We start from the raw sequence: 22283 nt of genomic DNA, 5'->3' as shown, positions 1-22283 counted from the left end.
TTTGAGAAAGCAACACAAATGTGTTCACACCAAGTTGCTCTATAAACCAGAATTGGCGCATGTTTGGTATAAAAGAATTGGAACCTAATTGCGCTGAGGCTATAGTTGACAAAGTATATGTACGATATTTACCCTGATGGCATGTTTGTCTCCAGGCAAGCATTCATTGAGAAAGTAGGGAATCATTTCCACCTGTTTCAGTATTTCCGACTGCGCATGTCCTTTAGTGCGTAGACCCTACAGTTTACCCATGAATTCCCTAAATCTCCTATCCTCCAATATATAGTAAACCCGGCTAGCTCTTGTAGAATTCTGTCTGATTTATAGAATGATGCAAGACTCCTCGCCCCCAGTCCTCCATGAGCTGAACAAAATGGTAAAGGTGTCTAATTGAGACCAGATGTAGGGCCGTCTGTTACACCAGACGTTGCAAATTTGTAAAAATCCCACTAGGCCTGGAGGGTGCATTCATTGGTTTAGATACTCTACCAAGAGAAATGCACTTGCCCCATGGTGACGGGTACCAAAATATTTACTAGCTTTTTCTGTAAAATGGGAGCATTGTCACCTTAAGCCCACTTCAGATTTGGTGCAGTGCTGCCACCAAAAGGCCAACCATACACAATGAACATTTTATTTGCCAGCTACTACAAAGTTGGTTTGCAGTAAATGTCAAGTAAAAGTTTCAAACATCCCCACAGTCGCCAGCAAGGCGGTACTCTCCCTTCATAAAATCTACTCGGCAATGCGAGTGGGCTAGTAGTTTGCAAGCCCTGTACATGTTGGGTCTTCCTGAACACCAAATTTAAATGTACACAGTATAAAAGCCTAAATTGGCATATGACCCCTCCAACCCCTGCTCGTCAGTTTGATCATTCGAATAACAATGTCCAAAATGTAGCTCTGACAGTTCAGACTTCGTCCACTTGATATTATGGCTCTCATGTATTGCACACAGTGATATGCAAAGTTTTGAAAATGTAATTGCTTAGATTGCAACAAGCAAGCATAATACACTGTGTTCTATCTGGAGATATCTTCTTTGTGTTATGTTGGGTGCCAGGGTTACACATGTACGTTCACGGTCTTTTGGGGGCACATGCGATCACATCCTGCACTGCAGTTTGTTCACAAATATGGGTAAGAATTTGATTTGCTTGTAGTATATAGCATTTGAAAGTTTCCCCGTGTGCTGAGTCTGGAGTACTCTTTAATATTGCAATGCTTCCTTTTCCCATGTCCCCCTCTAAGCAAGAGGACCATCTGTGTTCCATATGGAGTACTAATAGGTATGAGCCAGCTATCCTTGGTGCTTCTTCAGCTCAACAAGGGAAGCCCCGTACAACAAAAGAACTTCTGAGACTATAGCTTGCCTAGATTAAATGGGATTGAATGATCCGCTGTGTGAACTGGTCTGACTTCTCGAACACCCCTTCCTCACTGTTAATAGATTACATTATTTTAGTTTACAAATTCCTCTATTGAAGTGGCATGGAGACGGTACTGTTGTTGAAGGTTCAAATATGAACACTAATGCTTTAAGATGTGTGTGTGGTACTCGTGGTGAATCTCGCATTTCCATATGGTTTACTTTTCTAGATTCAAGGAATTGGGAGGTTGCTATAGGTGGTTCGTTGTTATAGGTGGATACAAATACATATTTAATAGTGCTTCTCTGAAAATGCGAATAAAAAAAATCTTTTTGTAAAAATTTTCCCTCAAATATATCCCTTCGCTAATCGATGAGTAGCATCTAGCCTTACACCCAGTATAGTGCGGATCCACAACAGGATGAGGAACCAGACTTGGTAACATTGGACAACCAAACTGGGGTGGACTATTATGAGGACCAAGATGAGGAGGAAGATGACCCAGAAGTCTACAGAATAGACTCCCCTGTTGGCAAAGAACCTCAGGTTACCGACTCTCCAGGCAACAACCTGCCCCTCCTAAATGAGGTCTTGACTAGAGCGGCAGAGCCCTTACGCATAGACACTCGGGGAGCACAGGAGGAGAGGGACTTGGCTGAGGAACTAGCGGGAGAAAAGAAACCTATTGCCCAAGCCATTCCAATTCTCAAGTCCATCCAACTGAGAATTGATCCTTCCCTTCTCAATCCTAGCCTCACCAGGGCATATATATATATCTATCAAAGTCTAGAAAACAATTGACACATGTTTGTAAAAACGGGAAATGCTCTTACCGATGGGTGCAAATGTTTGCGTTTGGCTGATTTCTACATAAGATAATACATTTTGGTGATTGTTGACAATATAGTACCTGATCCACCAACATGTTTGGTCTTATTTTCTTGCCTCAATTATGATCCGATATAACCGGATTGTATTCTTCGGCGCAATGCAGTTTTCCTTTTTTAGTTTCTATTTGGTGGCTTATTATTCCCTCTTCTTTTTTTTTTTATTTTTTTTTTTAATTATTATTAAAGGAAGGGCTGCCGGTTTTGCTACACTGGCAGGTAATGTCCAGTTCTAATGTCATGTTTTATGTCATTTCACATTGATGTCAATTTGCTTGCTACAAGGAATATGGGTGCATTGAAGCATCCGGAAGATATGTAGCAGTCGACAATGTGCACTTGCACATAAAACACGACCATCTAGAATGACCAAAGTAGGCCTTCAAATAAGAGCTGTAAGCACACTCTTCACCTGTGGTTTGACCCACAACCTACCTACTGACCTCTTTCAAACGGACAAAGAAGGTATATAGACCAGGCCGGATTACTCCCAGACCCAGCCCATAAAAGCCCCTAGCAGACCTGAAGAACTAAAATACAGCTGGTCCAGGCCTTTTCTCCTAGAGGTGCCACACATCAAAGCCAACCTTCACTTAAAGAGTGCCGGTAGTACCTTCATGGTTTCCTATATGTGGAGCTGAGGAGTGGCAGGATTATGAAGGCCACTTGCTCTTCTGTTTCCATTCTTTCAACCCCCATCCCCCCCCCCCCCCATCCCCTGTTAACAATGGTGCCCAGGTATATGTGAAAGACTTCAATGCCTGACCAACCCCTCTCCCCCGTGCCAAAGCCATGCCTACATAACTAGAACATTTCACACAAAATGTTACCAAACATTGTCTGGTGCATCCCCTCCTACTTATCCTTTTGTCGGTGCCCACGTTTTCCTCATGTCTAGTCTTGACAATAGTTTTGACAGTCCCAGAATTACATTTCTGGAATTTTTGTGGGATAAATTGAACATACTCTGTAGTGTAAACTGGCATACTTTATGGGCCCGTCCTGAGCACATATTGGACCCATCACGCAGCTACATGCTGCTTTTAGTAACCCCTATTTCTCTGACACTGCCCTCCCGTAAGAATGGCACTCTTTTACTGATCCTTCAGAATGTACCCCCTAATTTCTGCAGTCCTGATCTGCTTAAAATAGCCCTTGAATACTTTTTTTTTCTTCCCTCTTTTGTCCACCTACACGCACCCACACACCGCCACCTGTTGGTGCTGGCACGTCTGTCGGATAGTATAGCAATTCCCAGATAATCCGTCATGAAAGTTCATACTTTTTAATTAACTTTATGTGGCGAAGAAGCCTCCATGCAGGGCACACTAGAGCACCTCTCGTGTCTATCACACAGCTATGCACTAAATTCTGCTGTCACAGAAAATGGTTTGCTTTATGAAGGAGTTTCACCTCTTCTGGTGCACTCTAGTCTGTCTGATTCGTAAGTAAAGACTGCACATGCATTCCCACTACAACAATTGTATATCTCTCCTAGCTCAACCCCATTAACTCGGCTCCTTCTTCATTACACCGACCGTGGTCTGGTTCACCCTGTGTTGGGAGCACAATACACCGCCCTTTCAGACAAGCTAAGTCACTATAAGACCGCAATGGTATGGATGGCTGCAATATAAACGCTTTTAGTATCTGGTGAAGATAACTTTAAACCTTTTTATATGGTCGTTACCCGTTTTGCGACTTTCGCTGACATGTTTTTCAAACTGTCTTTCAGGTGTCTGTGTTTCAGTCCATAAACGATCCTTCTCGAAAAATGTGTGTTGCGAACACTCATCTATACTTTCACCCGAAAGGTAAGTTACTTGCAGATTTTAGAAGATGGTTTTGGCTTCCAGTGGCACAGCTGTTTGATGCCATGCTACTGTACTGGTGTGTGTATGTGTGTGTGTATATATATATATATCTGATGTTTGTTAATCTGCTTAGAATCACATGCTGTGCATAGGTCCGACATCCAGTGGTCACTGCGGAGTATTGTATTTTCCCCTTTTCGTAGTCGAAAAGGGGACGTCGACAAGGCGTGTCTGTAACACTAACCCTATAGTGACGTGCGTTGTACCCATAATCCCTCATGCGTCGAGGTCCCTCCGATTGTTTTTTTCCGCCCAGCTTCTGGTCGCCTTACGCAGAGCTCCTAGAGAGACATTGTAAATACTTACTACGGACCTCGGTCCTTAATTATACTTATTATATTGTTAAAGATCCCGCCCCTTGAAGTTAACTGTGAAGCTGTTTCTCCGCCGAGCAAGTTTTCGACGGAGGGGAAGAGACGGAGGAGATCCTTCGGCGCTGCCGAACACGTGGCCTGGCCTCGCCGGCCAACATACAGTAGGGAGAGTGGGGGTTCGAACTTTTATCTTCTCTTTGAGAATGTCTTTCTCCCCTATCTTTCCCTTGGGGTTGTTATCACCAGTTATTATTGCCTCAGCTATGGAGAGGACACATTTTAAAGTTTTGCCCACGCTGTAGGGGCAAATACACTTGGAAGGACAAACACAAGCTCTGTAATCGTTGCTTGCCCCTCGATCATAAGGACAGCTGCGCGGCCTGTAAGCTCCTGAAACCAAGAACTCTTAAAGAACGCAAAGTTAGTGGTGGGTGGACTACGCTATGTCGAAGTCAGTTTCCTCACCCGCCGCCGCTGTTACAGAAAGTGACGAGGAGGGTGATAACTCGACGTCCGTTACGGAAGTCATTAACCCCCAGAAGGAGCGCTCGCGCTCCTCGACGTCCGTCCCCGACGGGCTCGGCTCACGCCCTGCTTATGGGGATGAACACCCCGGCGACAAGGACGCACACAGACCCCATAGGCCTAAGCACACAACCCACGGCTCTTCTTCGTCAAAGACGAAGGATCCATCGGCGCCGAAGGGGACGCAGGGCTCTCCGGCGTCTACCTCAGACCGTAAGGGTCTCATGCCCCACCCGCAAACGCAGCCGTGACCAGCGATTGGGCTTTCATCAAACACGGGCGCTACCCCAAAATCATCCGACATAACGCTCCATAGAGCGGCCGTCGAGGAACAACGCGTAACGCAGGCAACGTCGACACCAGAGTCCTCTACTGACAAACTCGTTGTCGAGAGCCTGGCGAGAATTGTTTCCGAAGACAAACGTAAGCGGACGACGAAACAGACGTCGAATACTGCACAAAAAGCTATGGAAACGCCGAAAAAGCACGAGTAGCCAGGAACTGCCCCCTTCATCTAAGGGCACTTCTGAACTACCGGAGGGCTTTTCAGAGGGCGACGGAAACCTTTCTTCGACGTTGTGGGAGCATTCTAAGCATTTTAAAGGTGAAAACACTGATTTCCCCCCTCTAGACTATTCAGGGGTCCCCCATGAGACCCTTGAAAGACTCCATTCTTGTATGGAGAAAATGGAAAGGTTTTTGGGAAACCAAAACCCACCCACACCCAAAAGACCAAGAGAATGGCCCCATGATGACCCTAGGGTCAAGATTCCTAGGCTGTTCCCCCCCCTTCTACAGACGTATATGACCTCACTGAAGAGGAGCAATACCTCCAGGAAGATGAGCGTTTGGGTGGAGAGGAAGAACATGAGGAAGAGGGGTTTGAAGAAGATCCTTACACTAGTGCAGGAGCTAAGATACAGCTACCTCGCAGCCCTGGCAATCCCCATCAGTGCACTCAGACCCCGATGTCTTTCACCCTTCTCCTCCCAAGGATTCACCTATTGGAAACACCTCTCCCATAGATGACCAACCTTCACTTAATGCACTATTGCGCAAGGCAGCAGCGCATTTTGAAATAGACACAGGGGAGACTCTTCCTGACATAGACTTTGTAGAGAAAGTTATTAAAGAAAAAGCCCCTGTTAGTCAGTCTATTCCGCTCCTGGCTTCTATAAAGAGAAGAATAACTCCTTCCCTTTCCAATCCTGCCTTAGTCAGAGGGGTCAACCCTCGGATAGAAAAGCTCTTCAGCCCTTCGTCCTCTGACCGTTTTCAACTAGGATTGCAAATAACAATTCCCTACTAGCTAGCTACGCAGATGCACAGTGGAGCAAGCTGCGCAGCGAAGCAGAGGACGCACTAGAACCCCTGCGTTCACGCCTGTTAGCTACAATCTCAGAGGGAACTCTTGTAAACCAGGGCATCGTAAAGAACTCCTTAAATGCCGCAGAGACGGCTGGCCGTTCCCTGGTTCAGGGAATACTTCTCAAACGCCATGTCTGGCTGCGCAATTCGGGATTTAAGCCGGAAACCCAGGCTTCCCTGATAAATAAGCCCATAGAACAAACACATCTGTTTGGGAAAGCAGTTGATGAGGCCCTAGAACATGCGAAGAAAGAGTTTGATACCATCAAGACTCTTGACCAAATTTCTAGGCCCCCTAACAGACGCGGCTATGGCAATAGACGCTCCTTTCGTGGCCAACGCCAGCAGCAAAACCAACAGCAATTTTACTCTGCTACCAACTGGCCCTCTAACCAGGGTAACACCCAGTTCAGTCAAAGAGGCCAACGCTGTGGCAGAGGAAGAGGTCGCGGCTCCAGCCCCAAAGGTTCCACGGCCAATACCAACAAATGACCCGAAGATTCGGGTCCCCTCCCATGCATCACCGGTCGGGGGCCGGCTAACATCGTTCCTTTCAGCATGGGAGGGAATATCGTCAGACCGTTTGGTATTATCCACCATAGCCCACGGATACTGCATCGAATTCAACGGTTCCCCGAAGTACAGACCCCCACGGAACCGACGCATGACACCGGAACACCTCACCATTCTTCTTCAAGAAGTGGAAGAGCTACTGAAAAAAGAAGCTATAGAGGCTGTCCCCCTATCTCAGGTAACAGAAGGTATTTATTCAGTGTACTTCCTTGTACCCAAAAAGGACTTAACCATGCGCCCTGTATTAGATCTGCGCCCAGCGAACAAGTTTGTCAAACCCCAAAAGTTTTGTATGGTGACCTTGCAGGAAGTAATCCCACTGTTATCACAAGGGGATTACATGACAACACTAGACATGAAAGATGCATACTTTCATATTTTAATGTTGCCAGCGCACAGAAAATACCTCAGGTTCAAGATAGAGAACAAACACTACCAGTTCAGAGTACTACCCTTCGGGATAGCATCTGCACCAAGGGTATTCACGAAAGTACTGGCAGTGGCAGCGGCCCACCTGCGCAGGGTATCCATCCCGGTATACCTTTACCTCGACGACTGGCTCATAACGGGGGATTCTTACGAAACATGCTTCTCCAATACCCAAAAGACTGTAGACCTTTTGTTCCAACTGGGCTTCTCCATCAACGAAAAGAAGTCCAGTTTAGTCCCCAGCCAAATCAAACAATTCCTAGGGGCTCTAATTCGAACAAAGGACGGCCTTGTCTTCCCCTCCAACGAGAGGGTCCAAAACATGCTGTTTCAGATCCCCCATTATGTGGCAGGTCGAGAGGTGACGGTACGCAAAGCAATGCGCTTGCTAGGGATGATGGCGTCATGTATTTATTTGGTACCACACGCGCCCAATGCAAGAGTGGCTCAACAGCCAGTGGTGTCGGGCCAGCGGACAATGGGACGATCTAGTGGTGGTCTCGCAGGCCTTTGTTCTCTCGCTACGGTGGTGGACAAAAGAAAACCTGTTATTAGGGAAGACTTTTGCCACACCCGCAGTGGAAGCCACTCTAACCAGACGCATCCCTTACAGGATGGGGGGCTCACCTATCCCATCAGACTGCTCACGGAGCGTGGACTCTGAGCTTAGCATCCAAGCATATAAACCTGCTGGAACTAGTAGCGTTGTTCAAAGCACTGAAAGCCTTTCAGGAACACCTACAAGGAAAGACAGTGATGGTCCTCACAGACAGCACCACAGCCATGTACTACCTCAACAAGCAAGGGGGCACTCACTCTCCAGGACTGTCCAAGCTGTTCCAGAACATCTGGAAGCGGGCTCTCAAACACATGTTCCTACTATCACAACATGTACCAGGGGAACTCAATCTGCTAGCAGACAAACTCAGCAGAGACTTCCCCCCTGCCCGTAGAGTACGAATGGCGGTTACAAGAAGACATCGTCTTTGACGTCTTCACACAGTGGGGTTTCCCAGAAATAGACCTGTTCGCAACTCTGGAAAACTCTCAATGCCAAGATTACGCCTCCAGGTACCCCCAGAACCAGTCCAAGGGGAACGGTCTATCGATTCCATGGTCAGGGAAATTTGTTTACGCTTTTCCCCCCCGACTCCTCTTCTCAACAAGATAGTGCACAAGATGCACCAGGAACAAGTTACCATGATACTGGTGGCCCCTATGTGGGCCCGACAGCCATGGTTCGCTCACTTGTTGAAGATGTCTCTATCTCCTCCAGCCCTGCCCGTACAACATGCTGTCACAAGACAGGGGCAGGACACTGCACCCATGCCCTCAGACCTTGAACTTAGCAGCCTGGCTCCTGAGGTCATAGAATTTGGACATTTACAACTTCCACAGAGGTGCATGGACATCCTCAGAGAGGCCAGAAAGCCTAACACTCGTCACTGCAATTCTAGCAAATGGAAAAGATTTGTCATCTGGTGTAGGGGGAAGAGTATCAACCCCGTTGACTGCTCTCCCACACAAATTATTCTGTACCTGACCCATTTACTGGACTCGGTTCTAGTATTCAATTCTATTAAAGTACACCTGGCAGCGCTTTCGGCTTACACCACTTCACAACTCAAAGTATCGTGGTGGAAGATCCCAGTAATCAAAGCCTTCATGGAAGGGGTAAAGAGAATACACCCTCCAATAGCAAACCCAGCTCCTGGCTGGGATCTAAAGGTGGTACTCACCAGGCTCATGGGGTCACCCTTTGAACCCATGCACAAGGCAACTAAGATCTCACTCTTAAGACTGCTTTCCTAATCGCTATTACCTCCATTAGGAGAGTAAGTGAACTACAGGCCCTTTCGGTTTTAGACCCCTTTGTAACAGTTTACAAGGATAAAGTGGTTCTACGCACACACCCAAGGTTCGCACCGAAATTCATCTCCAAATTTCATGTCAACCAGTCTATAGAACTACCAACGTTCTTTCAAAATCCTTCAAATCTAGGAGAAAAAAGCCTGCATACACTTGATGTGCGCAGAGCTGTCATGGTTTACATGGAAAGAACTAGTCCACTGAGAAAGACTAATCAGTTCTTTGTCTCGGTGGCAGCAGGAAGAGAAGGAGATGCAGTTTCAAAATCCACTATATCTAGATGGATTGTACAATGCATAACTCTGTTTCTCTCTTGCTAAGAGAGAACTACCCTTCAAGCCAAGAGCACACTCTACTCGAGGCACTGGGGCATCCATAGCATTCATTGCAAATGTTCCCTTTGAGTCCATCTGCAAAGCGGCAACCTGGAGTTCTGTACACACCTTTACAAAACACTACTGTCTAGATGCCCACTCTATATCTGATTCCCAGGTGGGACAAGCAGTATCAAGACATCTTTTCTCTACTGTTCCTTCTCACAACCCACCTCCAACTCCGGGTACTGCTCGCTAGTCTATGCACAGCATGTGATTCTAAGCAGATTAACAAACATCAGAAGACAATGCATTACTTACCGTAAAAGCATTTCTGATGGTTGTATCTGCTTAGATTCACATGCGCCCACCCTTCCTCCCCGCTCGGATGGAAGGAACATAGACATCCTTTTCTATATCTCTCTTTTCTGTACTCTCCCTCAGGGCAGAAAAATACAAACAGAGGGACCTCGACGCGTGAGGGATTATGGGTACAACGCACTTCACTATAGGGATAGTGTTACAGACACGCCTTGTCGACGTCCCCTTTTCGACTACGAAAAACAAAATGCAATACTCCGCAGTGACCACTGGATGTCGGACCTATGCACAGCATGTGAATCTAAGCAGATACAACCATCAGAAATGCTTTTACGGTAAGTAATGCATTGTCATATATATATATATATATATATATATATATACGCTTGGTGAATGTCTGCATTTAGCACAGATTGATGGAACTTGCCCCCCTTTTACTGTGTTCCTCGGTTGTGTAAATGTCGTGGTCACTGTTAATACAGGCATGTAGTAAATTCCCCACAACAGAGCATCTTTAATCTCTTGCAAGGACCTAACATTTGCAATTTTCCAAAGTTTTCCTTTTACTAACTCTCCCCAGAAATAAAAAACCATATTGGAACATGTGGGCTTAAACTCAAATGGAGTACTATTTCCATAACTGTTAAATGTACATTACGGGTGTTGAAGGCAGTCTATGATGCATTGAAACCTATTGCAAAGCATGTTTCGAACATGTTTCCCTGGCACATGCTAATTAATTCTCTGGACGCACTGCACACATTCTTTCCTCCTTCCTACATTCCTACACACCTGGAAAAGCAGGATGCAGAAACTTGCTTCTCCATCTCTACCGATCGCCCAGACTGTCTCTCCTAATAATCCTTCCTGTGGCCTCACTAAATGCTCCAGCGTTGTAGCTGAAGCATGTTCGTTTGAAATTTGCTCCCCACAAATCTTGTCCTCCAACAAAGCTGCCCTTTCCTCCTTGAGCACTGCTTCTTGACTAACCTGGTTTTCCCTCTTAGTCTTAGTGCTTGCTCACAGGTCCCGGCTAAACATTTGTCCGGGCTTGTGGGAGCCCATGTCAATTATTGGGGGCCCCCATTACCTACATTTGGGGATCTGAGGGGGGTGGACAGCTTGTGGCACCCTTGGGTTGCTTAAATAAAAATTGAGACAAAGGCATGCTCTTTAATTTCAAAGGCCAGTCGGCTAGCGGTTGCTGAAACACTAAACTGCCACTGAAAAGTGAGTAATTGCTCTGTCAGCAAGGTGCCCACTCACACGAAACCAGAGCAAACATACCCTGTTGCTGAGAAAAGACTTTGCTGTCTGCAGTACACTGCTCGTTACTGCGACTTTAAGAATTTCTACAAAACCCCAGGCAAGGCGTGGAGTGCCTGCATAGAGTCCCATGCCGAGTCCAGTCACTTGCCAGTCTGCCGACTGCAGCCCAGCCTCTGACCGGGCTCAGCTTGGTAGGGTAAACAACTGGAGCCTGCAAAATCATGTCCCGGAAACCGTTGAAGCGCGACACCTGACTCGAGACACTGTGGATCTCCAGAGCAAACACACACAAAACAACGAGAGTAGCCATGGAACCGGCTGAGATCCCTGAGGAGAGAGCGGGACAGGCGAGAAAGCTTTGACTTATACCTAGACCCCTTCCCCACTTTGCAGACAACAGGGTGGGAAGATGTAATTGATACTAAAGTTCCATCTGAAACACCCCAAAAGATCTAACTACACCCTCCCCCCCAACACCCCACCCCACCCGAAGCTAGACTCCTGTCTGATACTGAAAAAGACATGGAAAGAGCGGGAGGGGTTTGTTTTGATTAAGGAGAAGGACACTGTCGCCACATGAGCCCCCATCACTTGTGCCCCTCTCCATTGCCTACCAGGAAAAATGTATTTCTTCACAGACAAATCCGCTAAACAAAACATAAATACAAAACCAAATCATCGGGCTGTGCAAACGCTACTCGCTATAAACTGACAAAAACTAGAGCAGCAACGCACTGGGCCCTCCTGGAGGGGGGAGTGTTAGGCAAAGTTTGTATGCAGTACACTTTGGGACCACTACACACAACTAGGACTACAGGTGTAAGCAAAACCAACCTTTGGTATAAGTCTGTACTACACAGTTTTGTGGTAGTGTTGCTGAGCAGCCAGGCTTATCTCAAGAGGGAATGTGAGCTGTAAGGATGTTACACAGAGGTCTATAATTGCAAGTATTCAAATACTCTTATACTCAAGGTTTCTTGGTAAAACACATATTAATTTATTTCAGTCAGTTATAAAACATTCACTAGAATGAGGCAATCTAGATCACACAAATATACTTCAGCACTTCACAATATCAGGCCCTGAGGCATTTAAACTACTTTGAAGGAGCAAAATGGCATTCAGAGCATTTGAACTAGGAGCAAAAAGGCATAAGTTAACAAATATTAGTTACTCTTAAACAGTGCAAATAGTTTGGGTTCCCCAGAGGAGTTGATTCAATGCAATAGGTTAGGCCAAAGTCGAAGGGCTTAAGTCTTGTATAGGATAAAGCAGTTCTGGAAGTAACGGAAAAGTCTTTGCCAAAGTTCTCAGAAGTAGTTCATAAAAAGATTCATATGTTGGGTCACAAGATGACTAGGCCTGCAAGTTGCCAATGTTTCATGCACTTTCGCAATGAGAGGTAAGTTCTCTCGGACAGGTTTTCACAGTACCTTGCAATGAAGAAAAAGATGCAGCTGAAGACGTTTGTTCCTGCAGATCTCGCTGTTCCTGAGCCTCGGTCATGGGGACAATAGGGGGACTTTGGGGGACTCCTGCACTGGGACTGGTCAAAAAGCTGGCAAAGGCCAATCTTCAATTCTGGTAGCTGTAGTCAAGCACACAAACTGGTTTCCTTCTCCCTAGCTATTTGGTTTCCTGCAGCAATCTGAGGAAAATGCAACTAGCTCCGCGAATGGTATCCAGGTGGCTTACAAGTAGATTGGTCATCAACTCAAATGGAGAAGTCGTCCCTGAAGGTCTGTCAAGATGAACTTAGCGATTCGGACCTGCAGCAGGGCTTCACCAGGCAAACCAGCAGTCCAGGAGTTGCAACAGCCACCCACTTCCAGCTTGTCTTCGGTTCTTTCGTTCCAGTGGTTGCCTCTGCCTTCCAATCCAAGAAACTTGCCTTTTTCATTCACACCACAGTGCATTTGGGTCTCGTAGGAGACTAGGCACAGGGAGTTTCGGGCACCTCCCTCACTTCCTGCCCACCCCAGACATTCGGACGACAGAGGCAGTCTTCAGTCAAGAAGCCTGCCAAAGGCGTAGGAACAAAGGGACCAAACCTGGTTTGGCGCACAGACAAACTCTAGAAGGACCTTTCCAAAAAGAACTGGCGAAAAAGATTGGGACCTGTTTAAACAAAGGGGGCTCAGACGCCATCTTGAAAAACATGTCTGCCATGATTTTAACGCTATCGATGTTTGCGGTTGGGAAAAATGTTAGTTCGTTGTAAAACCACTGCCACCAGCCAGAGGAAAGGGTAGCATTTGACTACTACATGAGTTTCTAGACATAGGGGATACTAAGTAACCCCTCCAGCACTCGTAAGATAGTGTGTGCTGGGTCGAGGAATTTGGAAAGACTAAAGTCAATTTTACTTTACTTTCTCTGGGAAACAGTAGTTTATCCCAGAGAAGGTATTTAAACCCTGGGACAGCCTAAAAGGCTTCCCTGTGTCTCTGCACTAAGGATACTGTGTGACACAAATAAAAAAGATGCCTATGGAGTTGTTTAAAACTCCATAACCAAAATAAATATGGAAAACAAACAGAATTAAGTTCAAAGCCCCAGAAGTTTAGCAAAAGAGCTGGAGGACTCTAAGGTAGAGGGAATTGGCACATTTATGAGAATTCTCCCTAATTGGGAGCTTTGGGGGTACCAAGATAAACACCCATTCAAGCAATAAGACATAAGATGGGTTTGGGCTCCCTAAAGGCTGCAGCAGACTGGAAAATTCTGAACGTCTCTGGCAAGTGCATGGACGAGAATTTGGCCCCAATTCTGAACATTATAGAACAGCGCTGCTGAAAGAAGATGGAAGTGCACTTGCAACCTGGGGTGCAGACTGCAAAGCTAGATTGAAAGAGATGGGCGTATCAGTGGAAGACATTTGTTGTACTTCGTGGAAGGGAAAGAAGAAGCTGCTAACACTAGATTGGATAACACAAAGTTTCAACTACAGTTCTGCTTCCTAGCAAAAGAACCTAAGAGCAGAGGCAATATCCCAGGATACAAGAAGAAATTTCAAGACGCGCTTTCAAGACGCGCTTCCAAGAGCCGACTTCAGATTTTGTAAAAACACTGGCCTGGTTGAAAACCTTCCCCACTTGTTTTCTGAATGTACGGCCTTAACTCTGATCAGAACAAGACACTTAAGCTGCTTCCTGGTGGAAGGATGAGCAACCTTATCCGCTGCTGAATGGTGGCCTATGTTGCTGAGAGGAGAGAACGCTCTGTCTATCGCATCAGTAACATTTATAAGAGAATGCCTCAATCTGCCAGTGGCTGTTGGCCTAGTGGAAGTACCGCCACATCCAATCTAAATCAAATTGACATCTGAGGTGTCCTTTTTTAAAATTTTATTTATTTTTTAAACACTTTTTGGAAAGCAGGCAGACGCTGTTTTGCAAAAGTTATATTCAACTAATATGCAACGGCAACGTGGTGATATCACTACAGGATGCTGGGTGCAATCAAAGGCTGTCTGTAGCCAAGCCTTCAGTTAAGGTGACAGCAGCCAGCAAAGGGCAGTCTATAACATTCACTCAAGGCAAAGTGCACATTTAATGCCCTGAAAGTAAGAAATATGTTGATGTGTAGTAGCTAAAATATGGATAGCTGATCGCCAGACCCTCAAACCCCCTTACACCACCTCCATTTCCAGAGGCTCTTCAACAACAAAATTGCAATACAGTGGGACTGTTGGGCATAAAAGGCACTGACCTGTTCTAATTCGTCTTCTGTACCTGTCCAGCAAAAGATATGCAGATCCCCAATTTGCACAATATGGATTGACCTGATCAGAAACAACATTGCATTACAACCAGTGACCTCAGTCTTCAGTACTCTAGGACATGATTGGTAAATGCAATAAAAGTTTTCGCGTGTCAGCCAAGAGAATGTGCTGTGCAATATATAAATATTCACTATTCTTAATATGCAACAACTCACTAGTTGGTAAACCACGAGGGTTTTTCTTCCTACGAAAAATTGCAAACTAAATCTTGTCTTGTGACAGTCAGCTGATCAGGCACAGTGAGATTAAATGATTTGACCAGGATCACACATTTCCTTAAAGAGGTGAAATCGTTATTTAGGCCCAGGCTGTGATTTAAGCCCTTGACTACATTTCTTCTCAGTGATGGCTCACAAATATTTTCTATTACTGCCTTAAAGTGCACAGATCACATAAAAAACTTGATAATATATACCTTGTTCTAGATGTAGGGCAAATAAAAACACATGTATAGCTTTATTTTCGCCACCCTAAATGCACGATTGCAATAGCAGCCTGCAAAGGAATGTGCACTTGAAAAGAATATCATTTGGTTTTAAAAAGGCATTTCCAGTGAAAGAATTTAATCTATGGTAATCCGCTTGAGCCATTATTTTCCACAGCATGCAGTGTTCTAATCCACCTTGTAAGGGTCGCCAGTCCTTACCAAGGCGCCCCCTGTGTCTGGGTCATCAACCTCAAAATCAGTTTATTGAAATGAGACACAGAGCTGAGGGTGCTGGGGCAGTGGGAAAGGTGCGGTGCTTTTAACTGCCAGTGTGAGCTGGGAAGGTATCTGCAGAAATTATCGAATACACAAATACCTAATGAGAAATGACAAACATTTTTTGGGTCGTATTTATTAGGGATTTTTGTACATTTGTATTCAAAATGGATGTTGGCGGCGGGGTATGTAGGGACAGGTTAAAGTGGGGGCTGGGCGTACAGGGGTCTCCCTTGCATTATTTTTTTTTAAAACAAATTGATCCGGAAAAAAGGCAATCCTTTCTCCCTAGGTCATTTTTCCACGGTCATTTCACGGTAATTCCCCTAGGAAGACGTTGGACAGATGATCCTGCTTCAGAGGAGAAAAGTCGGGCCTTATTCCTGTCATGAGGTGGCTGTGTATGAGACATGGGACACAGCCCAAGAAATTGAGACCATACCGCAAAATGCTTGATGGTTGGCCACCCTACAGACACACCCAGCCCGGTTCCCTGACCTTGGGATCCATCTGGGCTTGTTTAGCTGCAAACCTGTAGAAAGTGAAGACGGAGAACTCCCACAAAGGGAGTCTCATGGAACTCTTGTAGCCATCTGTCGCTCCATGGGTGGTTGTTTTTTTTTTATAATTTTTTTTGTTTTTTTCTGTCAACCAATTTAACTTGCATATCATTTTTTTGCAAGAAACCATGAGTGTACATGAAATCGCGTTTGACGACTTCAACACAGATAGTAGTCACGCAACCAAGGGCAAAGTGGGCTTCCCGATGGGCGGTCTTGCGATTAGTAACCACTTCAAATGCAAATCTGGGATTATCTATTCATCCTCAAATGTGTTAGCAGTTGAAATGGAGGTCTATGGAAAATTACAAGACCCTATTATTGTGTTAACATTATACTGGAATCCACTAAAAATATTATTGGCGGACATGTTTGATTTAAATCTATGCCTAGAGAGTATTATTCAAAGGCCAATGAGTAAAATCATCATTGCGGGGGATTTTAATTCGAGGTGTCTTGTTGGTAATAGTGAAACGAATTATGAACAATTTGTCGGAAACCGCTCGGCGCAGACCCGAGGTAGCAAATGGATCTCATATTTTGATAGCTGGGAGAGATAATTTGTAAATTGCTCAGAAGCAACCCAGAACCATACATGGAGTCGAGAGAATTCAGTCTCGATGATTGACTTCTTTGCTGTTTCCAACACCTTGATTCATTTAGTGGAACCACTATTGATTCACCTGATTACATCAGGCAACTATGCTCTAATCCACTTACATATGGAAATGCCTCACTTCTGCCACATTGTAAATAATGTGCTCCCACTAACTGAAATTGATCGTCCCAACATCTCGATTAGGTGGAACCCTATATTATGTCATAAAATATCAGATAAGGTACGGAGCGAATGCGATAACTTATCGGAGATACTTGGTCACCATCCCTCCCCTTGCTATCTAAACGAAAAAAAAATAAGTGATATTGTTGCTTATGCTATACAATCCTTGTGGGATAAACCTGCAGTTAAACGCACGTCACCATCTCCGCAATATGATGCTGAACATGCTAAAACCCAAGAAAAATAAAGAACTCTGTAATATTAAAAATCTAGCAAGTGATTTGCAGCAGTACTTGTATCTAAAAAAAAAAAGTATGCTTCAAATATACAAGAATAAAATGACTTTTATGTGAATCACTGAACAAAATAATCTAAACTGTGAGATTATTAGAAAATTATGTAAACGCGACTCAAAAGGCTATATAGTCTATAATACGTAACTCTCACTCCAACACATCCTGTAATTAATGAAAACATCATACCCGTACAGACATGGGTCAAATATATATCTGAAATGTTTATATGTACGCTTTATATGTACAGAATTTCTTTTGGAGTCATCTTTGAAATGGGACTGTTTTAGTTGGACCGTGCATATTATTTGGGCAACAAAAAAAGTTCCCCCTCCAAGCGCCTGGCCCTTCAGCAACCCTGATGTCGCATATACTGGCTAATACCAAAAAGAAAGGAGCATACCCTGTATATATCGCAAGCCTAGATTTGTCTTCTGCGTTCGATTTTTGTGGTGAGAGAACTGCTTTGGCGTAAATTCTGGAATAGTTTTTTGGATAATGAGGCTATACTCGTATACTTCATACAAGGTCAGAATTACTACAGAGGGAGCAACTACTGAGTCCATTAAAACATCTATTGGACTGAAGCAAGGTTGTAACCTCGCAGCAACTCTTTATCTTATACCTACGCAATCTGGGGAACTTATGGAGCGAGATGGGAATGTATCCGGTAAGAATAGGCAATCTCAGACTGCACTGGCTTGCATTTGCCGATGATTTGATCATCATGGACGCCACACCGGCAGGGATGCAAGCTAAACTACACGTATTCAAAAATACGCCTATGATTTGAGTTTAGCTCCGAATGTAGGTAAAACACGTTTTGTTTTTCATGCAGGAAGGAAATTGAAAACATTCAAATGGAAAATCGTTGAGCTTGTGGTTCAGCAACTGAGATATGCTACCTAGGGTATCACTTGAGTAATAATTCGTCAGTCACTCTGTGGAAAGAAAGGTTGAACCAGAAAGCAGGCCCTATAGTGAGTCAATTGAAGTTAATCTTTTTAAAAATATTGTCGATTCTCACTAATTCAGTTACGTGACTTTTCATAATTAAAGCCTAGGCAGTTTTAATCTATATTCTTGATGTGCCTGTTTGATTTTAGTATATATCTTGACTCCCTTCAGGGTCGTCTAAGAAGCTATGCATTTAGCACTATGTATACCACATTGCATAATGAGGCATGAGTTTGGACTTGTATCACTTTCATGCAGGGTTTTATGGCGCTCTTTAACCAACTATGCAAGAATGTTAAATCCTCAGAGCAATTGTTTATACAAGATCTGCAAGTCCTGATTGAAGCAAAAACTCTTAATTCTGTAGCAAAAATGTAATGCAAGAAGTATTGAGTAGTTTATCTGTATCTCAATATGATCTTTGTTTCAGACCTGCTTTTGATAAATTGTTCGAACAGGACTGGATTCACACACTTGAACAATTGAGACAGTATGCTACTTTCACAGAATATGCTAAGTTTACGCATAAGAGACTTCCATGCTGTCAATATATCAATTTTTATCTGTAGACATACAGAGAGTATTAAACTGAATCCATTTCGAACTAAGGAACGGTGTAGACATTGGGCTGGCATGCCACCGACCATGCAATCGACGAACTGCAGGTTTCCTGCTTTATAACGAGCCTCTCGAAACCTTAAAACACTTGGTGCTTGAATGCCCACAGTTTAAATTACCCTGCACCAAATTTCTTATGAAATTTGTTAACCCTGATTATGTAGCCTGCTCCGTATTTTTATGGGATAGACTCCTTATTGGGACCCACATCCCATTCAGTTTTGCACTAGTTCACCTCTTACGGGTTATAGAAAGATCTTGCATTGTGTGAATAACGATGATAAAATCAGAAAATGATGAATTATGAATTTTAAAAACACTTTAATGTTTCTTCTATCGTGATGTTTTAAAGACCATTTTGTTATGTTTTATTGGCCTACTTGTATGTGGATAATTTTTATGTTGATGCACCTTTCTTTTATTTACTTGTATTTAATTTTTTGTAAAGGTTTTATTAACCAAATACACATTTTTAAAAAGTGGGATTTTTCGTTAAACATGTGAATATTTTGGACCCATTTCAATACAACCTTGTCTAAGTGGCTGCATTTTAATTGTTTCCCTGTTCATTTATTTATTGCAGCTGTGACTGCGTATAGGTGGGTAGCTAGGGAAAGCACCTGCTCACCTAGCATCACAAATGTCCTCCATTTATTCCTTCTCTTCGGTATCCTTTTTCTCTGCAGCTTTCTTTTTTTTCTTTACTAGCAATTTCCCTTCTGCTATCCTACTTTCCCGCCTTTTTTTTTTTTTTTTTTTTAAACATGTTTTTATTGGAGTTTCTTGTATACTATACATAAAATGAAGAAATGAGTCTTAACTCCCCGTCCCCCAAAGCCTCCACTCCCTCCAGCAGTGCCTCTGTGCTTGACTCTCAACATCGTCCTTTGTCCCTGTTCCTTCTAGCTAAACATGTCGAGGAGCCTTATTTTATGTGGGCACCATTGTTCCATGTAGTCTTCCTGCAAATAGTTCAGGGTGGTGCCCTAGCCCGCCTGAAATTTTTGGCGTTACCCTTGGATATTGTAGGTGATTCCTTCCATTACGATGTGTTCACACTCTCTGTAACCATTCACAGCCCATCAGTGTGGTTTTCGGTTTCCTTTTTTGGGCTATCACAGCCATGCCTCTATTAGAAGACCCATGAAATTCTGTCTGTGTCTGACATTCTCTTCTCTCGGGGGGGGTCCCAGACCCCACACCTCTTCCCCCAGCGCCCCTACTCCCCTGACATCTCCTGCATTTGTTTTGACTCTTCCCCCCCCCCCACCCATTGCTGTATAGCTGGGCAATCTCACCAAATGTGCCTCCAATCCCCCAACCCACCGCATTCTCTCCAGCATTTGAGGATATTTTGTACATGTACATTTTATGGAGTCTTTCTGGGGTGTAGTGCAATAGCTTTAAGACCTTTGTCCACATTTCCCTGGTTTGTATTGCCCTTGAGTTTGGGAATCGCCAGCCATGCATGTTCCCAGTGTTCTTTTGGAAGGTTGCCCCTAGCGTTTTTCCCATCTTTGTATATATTGCCATTTGATTTCTTCTGCCTGGGTGTTCAAGAATTTGTAGGTTGGCAAGACACATTTCCTTCCTAGTGTCTGTGTGCATCATGTCTGTTTCAAACAGGTTAAGTTCCCTTGTCGCTGATCGTTTGATCCATGGGGATTGTAGCCAGTGGTATAGCTGTTCATATTTATATCCATCTTTGGGGGACAGTCCGATCTGTTTTACACAATCCTCAAAGGTCCTAACTTCCTGGGCCTGGAACATGTCCCCTATCTTGTTGCAGCCTGCCTCCTCCCATTTCTGATCTGCTCCCTTTTCCATGCCCGGAGGGAATTCTGGGTTGCTAAACGTTGGCATAAATGGGGTTGGGTCTTGTCCCATATTCCTAGTATCTCCTTCATTACCGTGCCAATTTGTAGATTAGGGTGTCTGTTTCCCTCCCCACAGGAGTTGGCGGGGATGGGTTGTTGCTACCGCTTTGTCTTGGGCAGCCCATATTTTGAGACTCTTCCGGGATCCACTCTTTCAGCACCCAGAGTTGAGATGCTTCGTAATATTTACGGAAATGTGGGAGTGCGCAGTCTCGGTGCCGTGAGGGCTATTCTGGACACCTTAGGGGTCTTTTTCTTCCAAATGTATGCCATGATTGTTTTGGTCAGGGCTTTAAAATAAGAGGCCGGGATTTTAATTGGTAGTGACAAGGGATTCCATCTATCTACGTCCCGTTTGATCTTCTCTAGTTGTTGGGGGTGGGGGGGCGGGGGGGGAATTTTCACCATTATAGTTTATTCCACTTGTAAGAGTAATTCCCAGATATTTAACCCCCTTATCTGCCACTCTCCGCTGTAGTGCCCTAGCTTATTGTTGAATAGCGGCTCTATTTCCTGCCAAAATGAGTCTCTGATTTTTGTCTGTTAATTTGTAACCATGAGCGCTCTAAACTTGTCATTCTCTTGTTCCAGGAGTGGTAGTTTCTTTTCCGGGTCCCCTAGTGCCACTAGCATGTGAGGGGACCTCCCCCCCCCCCCCCCACCCCCCCAACCCCCTCCTTTTTGGTCCCGCTCTCTAGTCTGACCCGATCAGACAGCCCGCCATTCACAGCTATACGGACGCTTGGGGAGTTAGTTTGCCTGGTTCATGTTACTGAAGTTTTCCCCAATGCCCATTTTCCCCAGTATGTGGAAGAGAAGCGTCCACTCTACGCGGTCAAACTCATTTTCCGAGTCGGGGACCAATAAAATTGCTGGTGAAAGCGTGATCCCTGTATTTTCTACCAAATTGATTATTCTCCTTATATTGTCATGGGTCTGTCTATTGGGGATGAAACGTGACTGTTCCTGATGGATCAGTTTTGGTATGATTAGTGACAGTCTATTGGCTAGTATATTCGTAAATATGTTGTGCAAGTTGATTAGTGCTATCGGGCGGTATGAGCTGGAAAGCACCAGGGTTTTCCCCTGCTTATGGAAGACTAGCAGTTTTGCCTCATTCATGGATTGGGTTATGTTGCCTCTTCCTCTGTTATTGCCCCATCTAAATATTGTTTTTTTGCTTCTGATATAGTCGGAAGGGAGATTTTGTCTATGTATGTTCCTTGATGCTCTCTGTTGGGGTGGTCTGAGGAATATAGGTTCTGATCAAATTCTTTAAAAATGTTCCCTATGTCTGCCTTTTGGGTCTTTGTTTGCCCGTTTTCATCTATGCCTTTACCGTTTGTTTTGCTTGTTTTTCTTTGAGTTGCCTCGCTAACAGCTTTATTCGCATTCATATAGTACCAGTGTCTCGGCTGTAACGGGCTTCTCTCTGTCCTTTTGGTGCGGATAGTGTCTAGCTGGCCTTGGACATGACTCAGGGCTTTCTTTAATTTAGTCGAGTGATTCTGGGCCATCTCCTTTTGAATCTGTCAATTTCACCTCTAGCTCCTCTTCCCATTGGCAGTGTTTATCCCTCTTTGCTTTTAGTGCGATG

General features: G+C 44.5%; 1 protein-coding gene across 1 annotated transcript in view; it reads left to right on the top strand.

The window, feature by feature from the left end:
- PDE12 (phosphodiesterase 12) overlaps positions 1–22283 on the top strand; it is a 104372-nt gene that overhangs the window by 19156 nt on the left and 62933 nt on the right. The window contains exon 2 of the mRNA XM_069643679.1: positions 3993–4071. Coding sequence (XP_069499780.1) covers positions 3993–4071 — 79 coding nt within the window. The remainder of the gene's footprint in view (positions 1–3992; positions 4072–22283) is intronic.

The sequence above is a fragment of the Ambystoma mexicanum genome, chromosome 2p (assembly GCF_040938575.1).
Source record: "Ambystoma mexicanum isolate Mex_15411 chromosome 2p, UKY_AmexF1_1, whole genome shotgun sequence".
Lineage (NCBI taxonomy): Eukaryota > Metazoa > Chordata > Amphibia > Caudata > Ambystomatidae > Ambystoma > Ambystoma mexicanum.
Note: the sequence above shows the minus strand (reverse complement) of the source record. Positions and strands in the feature narration are given on the sequence as shown.